Source organism: Chiloscyllium plagiosum, unplaced genomic scaffold (genome assembly GCF_004010195.1).
Source record: "Chiloscyllium plagiosum isolate BGI_BamShark_2017 unplaced genomic scaffold, ASM401019v2 scaf_14099, whole genome shotgun sequence".
NCBI classification, from domain to species: domain Eukaryota; kingdom Metazoa; phylum Chordata; class Chondrichthyes; order Orectolobiformes; family Hemiscylliidae; genus Chiloscyllium; species Chiloscyllium plagiosum.
The window spans coordinates 16,944-33,000 of NW_025213427.1; the positions used below are offsets into that span (position 1 = coordinate 16,944).

General features: G+C 38.2%; 2 protein-coding genes across 2 annotated transcripts; one reads left to right on the forward strand and one right to left on the reverse strand.

The window, feature by feature from the left end:
* Window positions 1-526: 526 nt before the first annotated feature.
* rpl7 (ribosomal protein L7) lies at window positions 527-11,242 on the reverse strand. Its single transcript, XM_043686236.1, has 7 exons — window positions 11,088-11,242; window positions 10,493-10,595; window positions 7,973-8,139; window positions 7,665-7,802; window positions 6,193-6,302; window positions 2,023-2,233; window positions 527-589 (listed from the first exon to the last, which is right to left on the reverse strand). Exons 1-6 carry the CDS (start codon window positions 11,099-11,101, stop codon window positions 2,025-2,027), a joined length of 741 nt encoding a protein of 246 aa, XP_043542171.1. The 5' UTR covers window positions 11,102-11,242; the 3' UTR covers window positions 527-589; window positions 2,023-2,024.
* Window positions 11,243-11,396: 154 nt separating this feature from the next.
* Window positions 11,397-13,841, forward strand: LOC122547634 (retinol dehydrogenase 10-like). The gene has a single exon (XM_043686237.1). It carries the CDS (start codon window positions 11,629-11,631, stop codon window positions 12,136-12,138), a length of 510 nt encoding a protein of 169 aa, XP_043542172.1. The 5' UTR covers window positions 11,397-11,628; the 3' UTR covers window positions 12,139-13,841.
* The last annotated feature ends 2,216 nt before the right edge of the window (window positions 13,842-16,057 follow it).

Genomic DNA, 16,057 nt, shown 5'->3' on the forward strand with positions numbered 1-16,057 from the left:
GATCCAATCAATTCATATGCTACTTTGTGCTAATTATAGGGCAATTCCATTGTTCAGAATATTGCAATTTTGTAAAAACTAAGCAAGGCATAAAACCAAACCTTAAGAAGTTAAGAAATCCCATAACAAAATTCTTCGGCACAATAAATTAATCTCAAGGAAAAATATTAGAGTTAGTCATAGTCTCAATCAACACAGATCAGTCTTCTGACTAATTCACACCAATGTACAGGCTAAAACTTTGATAGTAATGTTCTTCATTTCAAAATATAAAGTTATCGGGTTCTATAAGGGAGTACAGCTAAAGTATGAATTTAAACTTGAAGAAAATGTTAAATTTTAATTTTCCCTCAATCCATTACAATGTATTTCAACAAATCTTTTTATGCCGATTACAAAGTCAGAATCTTTGTAATTTCATACTCCATAGTCTCAATTTGAGCTGTGGTTTAAATGGTAAAGGAATCAGACATATCGATTTAAATTTAAATCTGCTGTAAAAGCAAACAAAGTCCAAGACAAAAGATTACTGTGTAAATAATTTCTTTATTTAACAGAACACAATGGTAATTTCACAACTGTTGTTTACCTAGAAGAGAAAAAGAAAAAAAAAGTTAGAATTTAAAAAAAAAACACATTTCTTGGCTTTTGGACAATGAAATCTGGCAATGATCTAGAAATCCCTTTTGTCAGAAATAATCAGTTTTTTTCCTTATTTCCTTCTTTTCCTCCAAAGACTCCAACTTCCTTTCACAAAGGAAAACATTAACTAGAATAAGCTGCCTTTGCCCTTTAGGATGCCATTAAATCTCAAATATTTTCTCCACCTCTGTGCTATAAATTAAACTATTTCATGTATCATTCTAACTTGTTTGAAGACTTTGAATACATATCTTCTGCAAATGTATTAATACTCATTATTGCATATCCAGGAACATGAAATCTTAATACTCACTAACTTCAATATATTAATAGCTCAAGGGCATAGACACTGGATATAGGTTTGCTCACTGAGCTGAAAGGTTCAAAGCATAGATACTGAAATTTGATTTAAAATCACCACAGGAATAAATCAAAACTGTACACACATTCCCCAACAGAAGAATAAAGTTACAAAAGATCAGTTTAGCTAGAAAAAGAACCTTACTATATTATTTTAATCATTGCTTCACAGGCATCACCTGCGCAAAGTATTTTGCTACCAATGACATTCTTCAATTATTCATTTTGTACCAGATTCTCTGACATGCAACTGGACCAGAACATACAATTCCATGTGGTTACAATAACTCTTGGTCAAGCAAGTATTAAAAATTCTTATGGAATAAATGTTATAAAGATAGCTTTCAATTAGCTGAGACTGCTCATTTCCCTCCAGGCTCACTAACAACCACCTACCCAGGAAGCTGGTAGGTAGGATACAATATGACAACTCTAGCAATATTGCTGCTGTTGTTACACTTAGGAGAAAACAAGTTCCTCCCTCATCTCCAAACTAACTCAAAGAACATGTTAGTAAGCTCGCCAAAGATTCAACCCAGTCAATGAGAATTACAGCCAGACACAGAATAATCCCTTCCCATTCTCTGCCACACCAACTTTGCATCTATTCCCAGAGCTTTGAATGATATATTAAAAGATGCCACCTAACACAGCTAGCTTAGCTTTTATTGTGCATTTCTTTTAATCATATAAAACCAACACCTGCTTTAACAATATTTCAAATTGAAACAGTCATACATTCATTTAACTTTCAACACATTTTACTTAGCCCATGGACACTAATTTAAAATTTTTCAGGGCATAGCTGTAGACACGCAGTCCTGCTGTGCAGAGTTCGTCAGAAAATATATGCATTTGAATTTCTTCATCCATCATGTAATATAGCAATAACCTATCCACATCAAGTTTTATTTGTGACCAGAATAATGTGCCTATTTGTGTTAAGTATTAGATTTGCAATTCTTGCTGAAGCATCTTGAACACTCCAGTCATACAGCCCCTAAAAAAAGCACAGCTTACCTTTAGTTCATTTTTCTGATCATCCTGTTGATTTGGTCTTCTCTGTTACCAGCATCACCACCTTCGACAAAGTGTGTCGTCTTTTTGTTCATGCCACCACGTGGTGAAGATAGCTTGAAGGGCCACAAGAAATTGTTGGCCATTTTGAAGTTCTTTCCGACTGTATAGATCTCATGGATCAGATCTTCAATACAAATGATGCCATATTTTCCTGAAATGTAAATAAATCAATAATAATTTGCATACAATTTTATTTAATTACATAATTAAGAGAATTGTACTACAGGAATCTGTTGTCTGCCATCTACGCCTAGTTGAATCCATCCAGGAATGAAGGAACAGGTGACTAAGCTCCTTTGTCACATGAATGGACAAAATGGATCACACCCCTTAAAAAGGGACTAATATTTTAAATTTGAATATCATTCCCCATGCAGGAGAATACCTGCATCTTACTAGCTCAATATTAACCTTACACATCTGTAACCCTACACACCTGCACTTCTTACAGCAATTCAGTTCTCTTGTAGATTCAAATTTTCTTCTTCTTACCTCAAAGAATCACAGAACTATTACAATGCACAAAGACACTCAGGTCTGCACCAGCTCTCTGAATACCATTCTTCTACCTTTGATCCTTTTAAAATAACACTTTATCTCAGACAATAAGTTGACAATAATCATATTTTTAAAAATACAAGTACACATAATTTACAATGTCACACTTAAGAAACAAATAAATCCAATCATAATAATCCATTTTTCCACTGCCTCCCTATTCACAACACAGAAAATGCAGATTGGTTGACTACATATAGTGTCAGTTTGTTTCTTTTAAGAAAGAAATATGTAAGTGAAGGAGATGTGGCTCAAGTGTTCACAAGAATCTTAAATGAGCAGTTTGTCATGATGATAGGTTGAACAGTCTGGGCCTGGTTCCACTGGCTTTTAGAAGATGGGTGAGTTGACTGAAGTCTTTAAGCTCTTCAATGTTATTGACAATGTGAATACAGAAAGAATTTTTCCTCTTGTAAATAAGCCTAGAACTAGAGGCACTGTTTACAAACTGGGATTGCCCTTTTATAGCACAGAGGTGTGAAGACAATTTTTCTTACACAAGTTGGAGACACTTTGGAACTCCCTTACAAGGTGGGGTCATTGAATATCTTAAGGTGAAATATGCTATTTGTTACCTAAGGGAATGGAAAATTGGAATTTAAAAGACAAATAGTTCAACCACACTAATAAATAGCAGATAAGGCTAAAAAGGGGCCAAATGACTTACTTCTGTTTCTAATTCAAACGTTAAGTCTGCAAGCATGTCACCAGGCTTCCTTTTAATTTTATATATTCCGTTCATGCTGACCCTCATACCCTTGGTCTCCTGCAGTGTTCCAACAAAATTCACAACAAGCTTAAGCAACAGCATTTACATTTGTTTGGTTAGGTGCTCTGCGGTCTTCATGACAACAATTTAGAGCCTTAATCCTAGTCCCTTTCTTTGCAGGTGAGAGTTTTAGTTTCTGTTTGCTTTCATCGTTGCAGCGGCTGTTCATTATTTCACCATTCGCATCTCAGCAAACAAGTTTCTGTCTGTACATGTCCTATACCAAATTTTTAATGTAATATTTCCCAAGTTCCACTCTATCAATTTTCTTTTCTTATTGGCTTGAAACCTACAACATTTAATTGCAAAAATACAAAAGTCTTGCAAGAATGGTAGAAGGCATTGGTAAAACCACAGCTAGAATACGGTGTATAGTTTTAGTTTCTTACTTAATGAAGGCTGATAATTGTAATAAAAGTCATTCAAAGAAGCTTAACCAGGCTGATTTCTGGAACAAAGGTGTTACCTAATGAACAAAAATTGCACAGGCTGGGCATATTCTCATTTGTGTTAAGAATAAGAAACATCTTATTAAAACATTAAAGAGGCTTGACAGCATAGTTACTTAAGATCGTGAAGATGAATCATACTAGATTCAAAACACTAACTGTTTCTCTCACCAGAGATGCTGTCAGACCTGGTGAATTTCTCCAACACATGCAGTATTTTGATTTCAAATGCCAAGAAGATACTTCCCCTTGTGGGGGATCTAATAGCTAGGGTGCCCAGTTTTAACATAAATAGATTGGCATTTGTGAAAAAGATTAGAATTTCTTCTTTGAGTCACTAATCTTTGGAATGCTCTTTCAGAGGAAGATTGGAGGCTGGGTCAGTAAATGTATTTCAAGGCTGCGTAACAGAATTTTGATATGGGAATCAAGCAAGTCGAGTTTGAGCCACCATCAGATCAGTCATGGATGACGGACGATATCCGTATGCAAAACAACCATTATTGCTAGGTTGAAATCATGCAATTCCCTTGCTACCAGCACTGCGGATGTTCCTGCACCCCAAGACAAAACTATAGGCAGCACACAAACCAGATAACTCTGGAAGGCAAACCACTCCACCTTGCAATGGACAGCCCTGTCTGTTTATGAGACGATCATTAAAATGGTGTCTGATTTTATTCCAATATAGTTAGCAGTTCAATATGATTTCTGTTCCTTTGCTGCAACCTTGGGCTGTTCAATTATTAACTGACAATTCAAGTAAGATCATCAATAAATAAATACTCATGCAGTATACTTTAGCGTTGACAACTACTTTTAGTTAGTAATACGTGAAGAACTAGTAACAGACTTTTTCCTAACAAGAAGCGTGTAGTAAACTACCAGTAGGCTGGCTAGTCAGTTACACTGGACTTCATGCGGTTTTTAATCATCAACTTGCAAAGAAAAAAAACTGTTCCATGACTATCCCAACATATTCCTGGTTAGTCTGTGAAGTATTACGTCTTACCTTTATTCTGTTTATCCATAAAATATGCATGCTACAGTCATTGGTTCAGTCAACAAAGACTGGATTTTATTCTTCTTGTTTTTGTTCAAAAGCCTTTGTACCCTCACCCCTCCATACCTCTGGTCTTCTTCAGTACTGCTCCACATCACCTATGATATCTGAGACCAACTGATTCTGCTCATATCCGGCATCTGCAGCCCTCACTTTCTCCCTCCAGATTCTGCCCTCTTCAGCATTCTTGATTATAGAAGTTTCATCACTAATGGCCATGCCTTCAGCTGCCTAGTCCTCAGCTCTGGATTTCCTTTCCCAAACCTCCCTTTGAGGTGCTGCTTAAAAACCAACTTTTTGACCAAGCATTTGGCCGTTTGCAATGATATCACCTTAAGTAACTCGACCTCTAATTTTGCTTTAAATAAACACTAAGCACTTTAGGACATTTATATTTATACACCATATATGTTGTTATGGTGTTCTGATGATAATGTTTGGTATTACAAAACCAAGAACTGGCCTGTGTCGGAGACCATGAAACTTCTTTCCATGAAAAATGTTTAGGTTACTGGATTAGTAATCCAGAAGCCCAGAATAATGATCCAGAAACATGTTCAAATCCAATCGCATGTACCTGAGGAATTTAAATTCAATTATTTCTATCTGGAATTAAAAAAAACTAGCAATGGTGTCCATTAAACAGCAGATTGTGATGAAACTCCCAAGACGTTCATCAATATCCTTTCAAAAGGATGATCTGCCATCTTTACTACTCGAGGCCCTCTGCAATGTGTGCTACAGCCTTCTGAACTGGCTAAGCAGGTCATTGAGTTATATTCAAACATCTCACCTCTTTCTCAAGGCCAATTAAGAGAGATAATAAATGTTGATCTTGCCAATGATACATGGACCCTCAAGTAAATTTAAAAATACTCAGAGTGGCAAGAATGGAAACTTATGACTGTAAAAGGTAGTTGAAAAGAAAACAAGTTGCATCAAACGAGCTAGAGAAGCATAAAGGAAAAAGGAACAGCAGTACATGCTGATGGCATTTAGGGCAAGTTCATGTGGGATAATAAGAAAGCCTTATACAGTGCTTTTTCAGGAGCAGACATCTCAAAGTGCTCTGAAGTGTAGTCACTATCTTAACTTAGTAATGGTAGCAAACAGCATTCTGAAAATTACCTGTAGTTGGAAATATCATGAGTTAGTATAGTGGTAAGAATACCAGAAAGATGAAAAGCTACAATAACAAAAATTGCTTGCATAAAATTCGAGTATACATAATATCAAGCTAAACCAGTACTGACAAGTTTAAATAATATTACCCAGCTTCTTTTCAATTAATGAGTTGTCAGTGAGAGCAATGCGCCGTTGTTTAATCTTTCCAAAGCCACGTTTGTAGATCAATTCACGGACAGATTTTAAATTTGGATATCTATAAAATTAATACAAGCAACAAGGTTTATTTAAAAATGTTAATATCACAAGACATGCCTCCCCCAGAGTTTAATTCCAAATCCATATACTAATGGATCTACAAAGCACTGATGGTCTCAATCAACATAAACATAGTTCTGTGATTTGTTAACATTGACATATTCAACCCTTTACTAATAGCAAATTGACCAAAATTCTTATCAGATTTGAGGAGTGTTTCAGAGGTGCCACTTCAATACAACTGTATGCTATAAAGCATTTTGCAATGTTTAACAAAAAAGGCTTAAGAATTTAATCTATGAAGCATAGCAACTGTTCAAATTATATTTTTATATATGATATATTTTCTCTTGTTCATTGTTTTTCAATTGAATTTCTGTTCTAGCACAATCAGATTCTCCCCAACGGATCAGCATGCTACATAGATTTTTGCTGCAGGAGGATGAGTTAAGAAAATTAATGTGAGAAAAAGAAAGAAAGAGCAAGTCAGAACAAAAATTTACCAACACTTTTTAAAAATTTAGAGTGCCCGAAATTGCTTCACTATTGTATTTGTATGCCTGCCCACTTCTGGGGTCCCATCCACATTCAAGTGTCAATAGAGGGACAGTATGTAGAGTCCACCAGCATGGTTGGACCCAGGGGGGCTGGATGCATCACCATACTTGGAAATTATGTTTTAATTAAGTACGTTTCCTTTATAAATTTCCATCCTATCAAGGTGCATCTATACCACTGTTCATTTTAAATAACAGAATTATAATCCAAGAATGGATGATGTGTTTATAACACAATTGTGATTGAATTCACAACGCTCTGATTCAGATTCAATGGTATTACTTTTAGTCAAGACTGACACCCGTGACACAAACCAACAATTTCAGCACCATAGCAAGATGAGACCGAATAAAACAGCATGGTTCCTTACTTATTCAGCACATTTGTGAAAATTTGGTTGGTAAACAGTCAGACTCAGCTGTTTGATAGCAGAGACCAATGAATGGCACATGGCATAATGATAGTCAGATTGCCAAAGTACTAGGTGGTGAACATGCATAATGTTAATCTTGAGGAAACTATTTTAATTGTAAATGTAAAGAAAATTGAGCATTATGTAGTCAGAAAACTAGAAACCTTTCCAATGAAGTGGCTAAAAATTAGAAGCAACAAAATGGAAATGTATTATTTGTAATCTAACAATGCATATGACTGCTTGTAGCATTGTATAACATAACGAAGCACCAACTGCATCTATTCAGAAAATGTCATATCTAGTTTCACATTGACATCATGCTATATTTCATTTTTAAACCAAAACACAATTTCAATTTTGTCCATTGCTTATTTCCTAATCACATACCCCCATGCAATGTATGGCTCTGCAATACGGAGCATGTTGATTGAAGCTTTATTTAGTCTCACAAACACTCCATTGAAGATCTGACGCAGCCGTAGGAGTTGAAGCACTTTGCGGATTTTAGGGCTAACACCATTGATGCTGTGAAACCATGGACAGAAATTAGCAAGGTAGATAAAGGAAAATTTTATTCCACAAGTAGCTTATTTACTGTTTGTAATAATTTGAAAAAGGATAACACACTTTTACATTGATAAAATTTTTATTCACCCATAACCACAATAAATAACTAAGTATGTATTTAAACTTACCCCCTAATACGGATCACAAAAGCTAGCCTGGGTTCCGCAGGGACGTAGTAATTATTAGCTTTACGTGCCATTCTGGCAAGGCGGATTTCACGTCTGTACATTTGTCTGTACTCCTTGTGGTAACTTTCAGCCCTCTTGTAGATTAGTTTTCTCTTCTCTCTATTTACCTTTAAGTAAAAATATACTTTTCTTAAAAACGGTAATAAATACGTGGCTTAGGCTGTTTTACTTCTATAATATGATCAACAATTATTCCATTATTACATTTTCCTCAACCCTAAGAAAACCTAACCCTCAAAGTATTGAAGGCAAATATATACAAGTTTTCATATTAATACTGTTTATAATAAGTTCAGAAGGCAAATGCAATGTTAGCATTTATTTTAAGACGGCTAGAATGCAAAACTAGGGATATATTACTGCGCCTAAATAAGGCTCTGGTCAAATGCATTTGGAACACTGAGCAGTTTGGGTCCCATATCCATGGAAACAGGTGTTGGCTTTGGAGGGAGTCCAGAGCAGGTTTACAAGGGCTTGATTTAGGTGGAGCAGTTGAAAACCCAAAGTCTGTACTCAATGGAGTTTAGAAGAATGAGGGGGAATCGGATTGAAACTTTCTGAATACAGTGGAGATGGAGAAAATGTTGCCACATAGGAGACAGCAAACCTCAGAAGAAAGGGCCAACCCTTTAGAACTGAGACAAGGAGGAATTTCAGCCAGAGCATGGTGAATCTGAGGAACTCATTGACACAGAAGCCTGTGAAGGCAAAGTCAATGAGTATATTTAAGACGAAATACATAGGTTCTTGACTAGTAAAGGGATCAAAAATTACGGGGAGAAGGCAGGAGAATGAGGTTGAGAAACATATCAGGCATGATCAAATTGCAGAGCAGGCTCGATTTGGCTGAATGGTCTAATCCAATGTTTTATGTAAATTAAGATATACATTGTATGCAAAACTACAGTCATCATCATTCACTATACACCTAAGATGTTAGAATCATATAATCCCTAATGTGGAAGCAGGCCAATTGGCCTACTGAGTCCACAGTGACCCTCTGAAGTACACCCGACCCACAGCCAACCACCTTCCAACCTATCCTTGCATTTGCCATGGTAATCCATCTAGCTTTCACACCCCAGGACATTATGGGCAATTCAGAATGGCTAATCCAACTAACCTGCACATTTAGGAACTGGGGGAGAAAGACACACAGATACAGACAGAATGTGCAAACTCCACAAAATCACCCGACGCTGGAATTGAACACAGGTTTCTAGTGCTATGAGGCAGCTGTGCTAACCACTGAGCCACTGTGCTGCCACTTTCCCCTGTCCCTCCATGATCACACTAAATAGCAAGAGACAAGAAAATTGCAGATGCTGGAATCCAAAATAGACAAGCAGGAGGATAGAACTAAATAAGCCAGGCAGCATCAGGAAGTGGAGAATTCAACGTGTCGAGCATAACCCTTCTTCAGGCAAATGGTGACTTCTCCATTTCTTAATGCTGCCTTGTTATGTTCTTCCAGCCTTCATTTTGTCTACTTATTGAATAGCAAAGTTAAAAACAATGACTGCAGACGCTGGAAACCAGATTCTGGATTAGTGGTGCTGGAAGAGCACAGCAGTTCAGGCAGCATCCAAGGAGCTTCAAAATTGACGTTTCGGGCAAAAGCCCTAGCAAAGCAACCTAAAGGAGCCAAGTGGCCAATTCTGGCTCCCAGTTCATATGGGCAATTGCTCCCTAGTGACCCACAGCTGGAGGCTTTGCAACTGGACAATTTGTTTATAATGCGTAACAACTGCAGTTAAAATAACCCTCCACAAGGATGCAATCTTCAGATCCTAAATTGCTGTAGTACATATAATTTACCAAGAATATAGATAATCCTTTTGGTATGTTACTATATTGGGAAGATGCTGAATAAAAGATTACTTTTACAGAAGATGAACATAATCAATGAGTAAAGAACATTATATAAATTTATGGTGACATTTATTCTTCGATATTAAACGGAGAAAACCCAAGAACTGTCAGGAAATCGGAAACAAAACATAAATTGCTGGAGAAAGTCAGCAGGTCTGGCAGCAGCACAGAAGGGTCACTGGATGCAAAACACTGACTCTGCTTTCTCTCCAAAGATGATGCCAGACTTTGTCCCAGAACATTTGCTTTTATTTAGTTAAAAATCACACAACACCAGGTTATAGTACAACAGGTTTAATTGGAAGCACTACCTTTCGGAGTGTTGCTCCACCTGAAGAAGGAGCGGCGCTCCGAAAGCTAGTGTGCTTCCAATTAAACCTATTGGACTATAACCTAGTGTTGTGTGATTTTTAACTTTGTACACCCCAGTCCAACATCTCCAAATAATGCTTTTATTTAGTCCTTGTTATAGGACATCAGCACAAATGTTTCCACCATTAAGTGAGTATGCAGAACAATTAAATTTCTAACTTCATAATCATAATTGAAACACACAGTTAGTCCAGTAGGTTGAAATGTTTCTCAAACCTTCTTTTCTATTAACAAACGCTTGATGCGCTTGGCCTTCATTAGTGCAAACGCCTGGCGCTTTTTCAAAAGGCTTTCAGGCACAGATGGCACTTTCTTCTCTCTGGTTAAAACAAGACAGATGGAGGTGGTGAGTTAATCAATCGTAAGTCTCAAAACTGAATTTTATCTCAATACTCTCAATGTGATAGAAGTATTAAACAATCCGTTTACATCCTGATGCAGCAGCAATCGAAAACTATTTTCGCTCTGTTAGGCCACAGCCTGACAATTAAGACACAAAACAAACAATTTTAAAAAGTGAATAAGCCAGTTGCAACAAAATATGTTTATTTTTTTTAAATTTTGAAGATCTTAATAGTTGATCAGGTTGCTCAAATCTTTTATAATAAGTCAAAGCTTCAAAAGGCTCAGTGCAAAACTCCGAACCGAGGCGCATCATAACACTGCGTCCAAACTAACTATCTTTAAGATATAATTGGTAAAATACGCGCATGGCTCATCACACGCAGGTATCCTGCCAGTAAACTACAGCAAAAACTGAGATTTATCTAAGGATGGATTCGGATTTTAAAAACCTTCACTACACACTCACTTCGTCTCCGCCATGATCACTGTCGTCTGAGAGGGGGAAAAGGCAGCAACGCATGCGCGGAGAACAGTTAAAGCCTGCCGTTGGAAACTGTCTATGTTGCTGCCTGAGTCAATGCGGCAACAGCGAAGGGTTTCAAAAATATCCGATGATTTACACTGTTCCTTGGAAGCAAAGCCACTCGTAAAAATAAGTGAAGGATGGATAGGGACCTGGAGTTATGGAAAAGGGGGAGGTGACAGCACTGAAGTGGCCTCCTCGGTAGGGGTCCTTGGCCCCGGGGGCCGAGCAGGTTCCTTATTTAAAGAGTGACGCGGATTGAAGATGATCAGAGTCGGGGGGAGGAGGTTGTGGTGGAGGTATTGGGGGCTGGGCTGGTACAGTAATTGGACACTAGGGGAAGAAAGAGCAAGGGTAACATTTATATATTCATATTCCGAACAGACCTCGGCCGGCCGAGCCGCTTCGCCTCGCCTTTCCCCTCTTTCCCCCCCCCTTCCCCGTAGTAACGGCCCGGCCTCCTGTCTTTCCCCCGGCACCCGCCATGAATATCGTCGCGGAGTTCTTCGTTGTCATTTTCAAAGTGCTCTGGGCTTTCGTGTTGGCCGCGGCGAGATGGCTGATCAAGCCCAAGGAGAAGAGCGTGTGCGATCAGGTGTGCCTGATCACCGGAGCCGGCAGCGGGCTCGGCAGGCTCTTCGCGCTGGAGTTCGCCAAGAGGAACGCCAACCTGGTGCTGTGGGACATCAACCAGGAGAGCAATGAGGAGACGGCCGAGAAAGTCCGGCAGCTGGGCGCCAGAGTGCACACTTACACTTGCGACGTGAGTAAGAGGGGCAGCGTCTACCGGACGGCTGACTTGGTGAGGAGAGAGATCGGAGATGTGACGGTGTTGGTCAACAACGCAGGTGTAGTGTCCGGACACCATCTCCTCGAGTGTCCCGACGAACTTATCGAAAGGACCATGATGGTCAACTGCCACGCTCACTTTTGGGTGAGTTTGAAGAGCTGGGAAAGTTTTTATCTATTTTCAAATACGTTTAACTGTTGGTAATGTCACTTAACAACCTCTCCTATTTTCCCTACAGTTTACAGTATTAGGCACAAACGCTGTCCTGGGATAAATGAATGTATTTGGGTAAATTGAATAAATTACATCTTGTACTGATGAGCCAGGTGTATTGAGATGTGGCGGAAGTTTTCTAATTTCACTAAGAATGTAGCGTTAACAATGTACAAGTACACATGCGTTAATTGAATGAAAAGTAGGGAAATAAACGCTTTAAAGCAACTATCCGCGTCCCGCTAACGATACAAGCTTTTCCCCCTAAAAGCTCATTCAGGCTGGTGGTTATTAAATAGCGTATACTTCACTAATTTAATGATGCAACAGAAACTGCTTCTTAATCTTTTGATTTAAAAACAATTCTCATTTTAACCCCGATCCATGTGATTCAAAGCGGTTCCCGGTGATTTGCTGATGCCTCTCGGGAATGGTTTCCGGTCCTGAGGCTAAATCCTCGACTATCGACTTTAACGTCGCATTCACCCCATCGAAATAGCGATATGTATCATGTGAGAGATCGCGCATCTTTGGACTTGCCAAAAAGTCCGATGATTGTTCAAATACAAGCATTCACTTTAAAGTTGGTCTAAATATACAGGATTATTTAAAGCTTTCAAAATCTTTCCTGAATGCTTTCTAGCTGCCGATATATATAAAGCACAATCTGTTTTCATAACCTTTTTTCTGAAGACTGAAATACTTGCACGAAATCAATGGCCTTTAACAGAATCGACGGACTGTAAAAGCGACAAACGAGAGCAACCAAATGAATATTCTGAGCAACATTCTGATGCTGGGGAACCTCCACACTTGTTTCCCTTGTTAATGTTAGCGACCTGCTAGTTGGGCTAGGGGTCTTGCGGCGCCGTGGTAGTGGTCCTAACTCCGAGCCACGAGGCTTGGGGTTCAACCTTTTCGACCAGGTGGATCAGGGGAAAAGTAAGCTGTAGTTGAATTGTGACAAAAAGCGTGTACAGGCGTGTTGCTGTTCCGGAAAAGACTCTAATCTCTATCCCACTAGCACTATTTAAATAGATTCCTTCTTGACGCGAGTTCGCTCAATCCTTTGGAACTGTTCATTTCTACTGTAAAGTTTACTGTGATTGCATGACCTGAGTCGATGGTAACTGTACACATTTTAAAAAAAAATAAAACCAGATCGTGGTAATGAGTACCGTTTCTATAAGCATATAAAGCATGTAAACTGAATCTACAATGTGAATAAAAGCAAAGTACTGTGGCTGCTGGAAATCTAAGTAACGAAGTGGTTATTCCACAGCATTGCGTGAGTGTATTTTTTTTAATGACTAGTTTTGTTCACGCGCTGTTATCGACAATAAACACGATTCTGGAACTCCCAAAGGAGTTCCAAATAGCGTGTCGCTTCAAAGATTTCACCTCATGAATTTGGGGCTGTAAACGACTAAAGCTGATGCTTTTTAATTGAAAGTACTTTCTTTTTGAGGGGTGGGGAAACTAAGTTTCAAAGTCTGTCATTTTAAACTTTCAGCATTTACATTAGTTTTTATTTTAATACGATTTAGGTTTTAAACATTCAAGGTCTGGGTGGTGTCGTCTTCCAACTTAATTCCATGCATTGTGTGACTTTGTTTGTATCATACTGTTCAGATTTAACTGAAAAATACCTGGTGAAATTGGTTCTGACTCAGTTGAATTACTGTAGACTCTATTCATGGAAGACGTGCGACTTTTGTGTGACCTAGTGAGCCAATATACTCGTCAGTACCACTGGGTTTAAATAAATCTACCACTCCACTCGATTTAGAGTACAGTAACCGTTCCTCTATTTTCAGCATACTTCTGCACCAAACTTTTAAAAATAAAAAATTAAATGAAAGCCTGGATCTAGTTGTCACTTGAATAGTGCATTACTTAACATCTTTACAGTCAGGCCTGTGATTCCATTTTCAAAATAAAAGGAATTCTGGGTGCTAAGGACACCACTGTAAATGCTATACAAATATTACAGTTGCTTCCATTCTACCATGTATTGGATAACAACTTTGACCTGAACCCCTAGCTGAAGTGCGATAGCTCGAGTGATGCCTCTGCCTGGAAAATACATAATAAGCAGGTGGTACTATGAGCCAAGCTACTCTAAGTGAAAGTTGGGATAATGAGTCTGCCTTTACAAATGGCTGGCCAAATTTAAACTGATGGATTAGCTCTGAAAAATTCAGCTTGAATTCACTATATAGCAACAATGCAATAGAACAGTACAGTACAGAACAGGCCCTTCAGCCTATAATATTGAAGCTTGAAATGCTAGACTCTGAAATTTTGAACACTAAGCACATTTGGTTCTGAAGTAGAGCAAACTATCTCTGACAATCCCACTCTAGTAGCATGAAAACATATTAAGGCTAAACTAGAACTTCAAAAACATGGAATAAAGCTTCCCCTTTTGCCTCTGCCAGTTCTGAAAGTACTGAGTACAGTGTAACCTATATACAGAAAATTGCCAAGCATAGTGTTTTCTTACTCCATTTCCCCCACTGGTCAGAAAGTCTGACAGCACATTAAATTATCTTGCCTCTTCAGTCTAATCCTCTTCAACTCCTTGAATTCTGTGCATGGACAGCAAAACCCTATATTGTTCAGTGGAGTGACTATAGTGACCTGCAGAAATGAGTGGAAAGACCTCCTTGCAGATCCCATTGAATTGGAAGGTAGAATGTATCTTTGTGCAAATTATCACAGCACTAAAAATATTTTTGGCATTTATGTTTGTATTTTGTTTGTAATCCATCCATGCAGCTACATATCCTGACCATTAAGTGGCACTACTGTAATTTTCTTAGACTATATTTCGGTAACTTATTCTTTCAAACTAGCTTTGACTCTTTAAAACAATCTTTGTCCGTTTTACTGTCATTCAATGAGATCATGGCTGATCTGATCCTCCTCTAATCCACTATCCTGCCTTTTCCTCATAACTGTTGATGATCTTAGTGATAAAAAAACTGTCTGTACTAAACAACCTAGCCTTTACAGCCCACTGCAGTAAAGAACTTCACAGTTTCAGTACCCTCAGAAGAAATTCCTCCTTGCCTCTGCCTTAAAGGGTGACCCTTATTCTAAGGTTGTCCTGTGCCTAGACTCTCCCACAAAAGAAAACAATCTCTCTAGATTTACCCTGTCATGTTTTTAGATTTAATCAGATACTGTCCTCCAATCCGAAAACACTTCAAAGCTTTTGAGAGTTAAAAATATAAATATGATTAAAAATAAGGATTATTTGCTATGGAGATTTTAACTAAGGATGTCTCCCTCAAATAGTGATTTTAACTAATTTATAATTTGGATGTATACCTTTCTCTTTCATTGCAGGCCTATAGTTTCACAGGATAGTTGCAGTTCTAGCCAGGGTAGACGTCGTGTAAAGTCATATAATTATTTGTTAGCTGCAAGGCTTCTTATAGTTGAACTGCCAGGAACTCCACTTTCAGATGCACAGTAACTTAGGACAGGTTGGGATGGTGCTAGAAAGAAGTCCTTCTATTACTTGAGGTGTAGTCATTTAACGTTAGTTGCACAGCTCTCTTGGAGCCTGTTAGACCGCTTTCAGATGATTTCTAAGTCATAGGATAACTTCTACTAATTTTCAAAAGCATATAACATATGTAAACAGGTTCAGGGTAAAACTGAAGTTTCAAGTCCCTTTCCCAACTAAGGTGATGTGTTAAGCAGATGCATATCCTGAATTGTAGCTTTTCACACTTCATTTGAGACGGCCAAGATTTGTGCTTGTCTTGCCCCCTTATCCCAATGAAAGGTTGATGGATTATTTCCAATGTCTCATTTGTCCCTGACCAAGCAGAAAAGGGAGGCAGCTGGAATGCTACAAATCATTTTATTGCACTTTTTTTTTTAAATGTGTCAATTT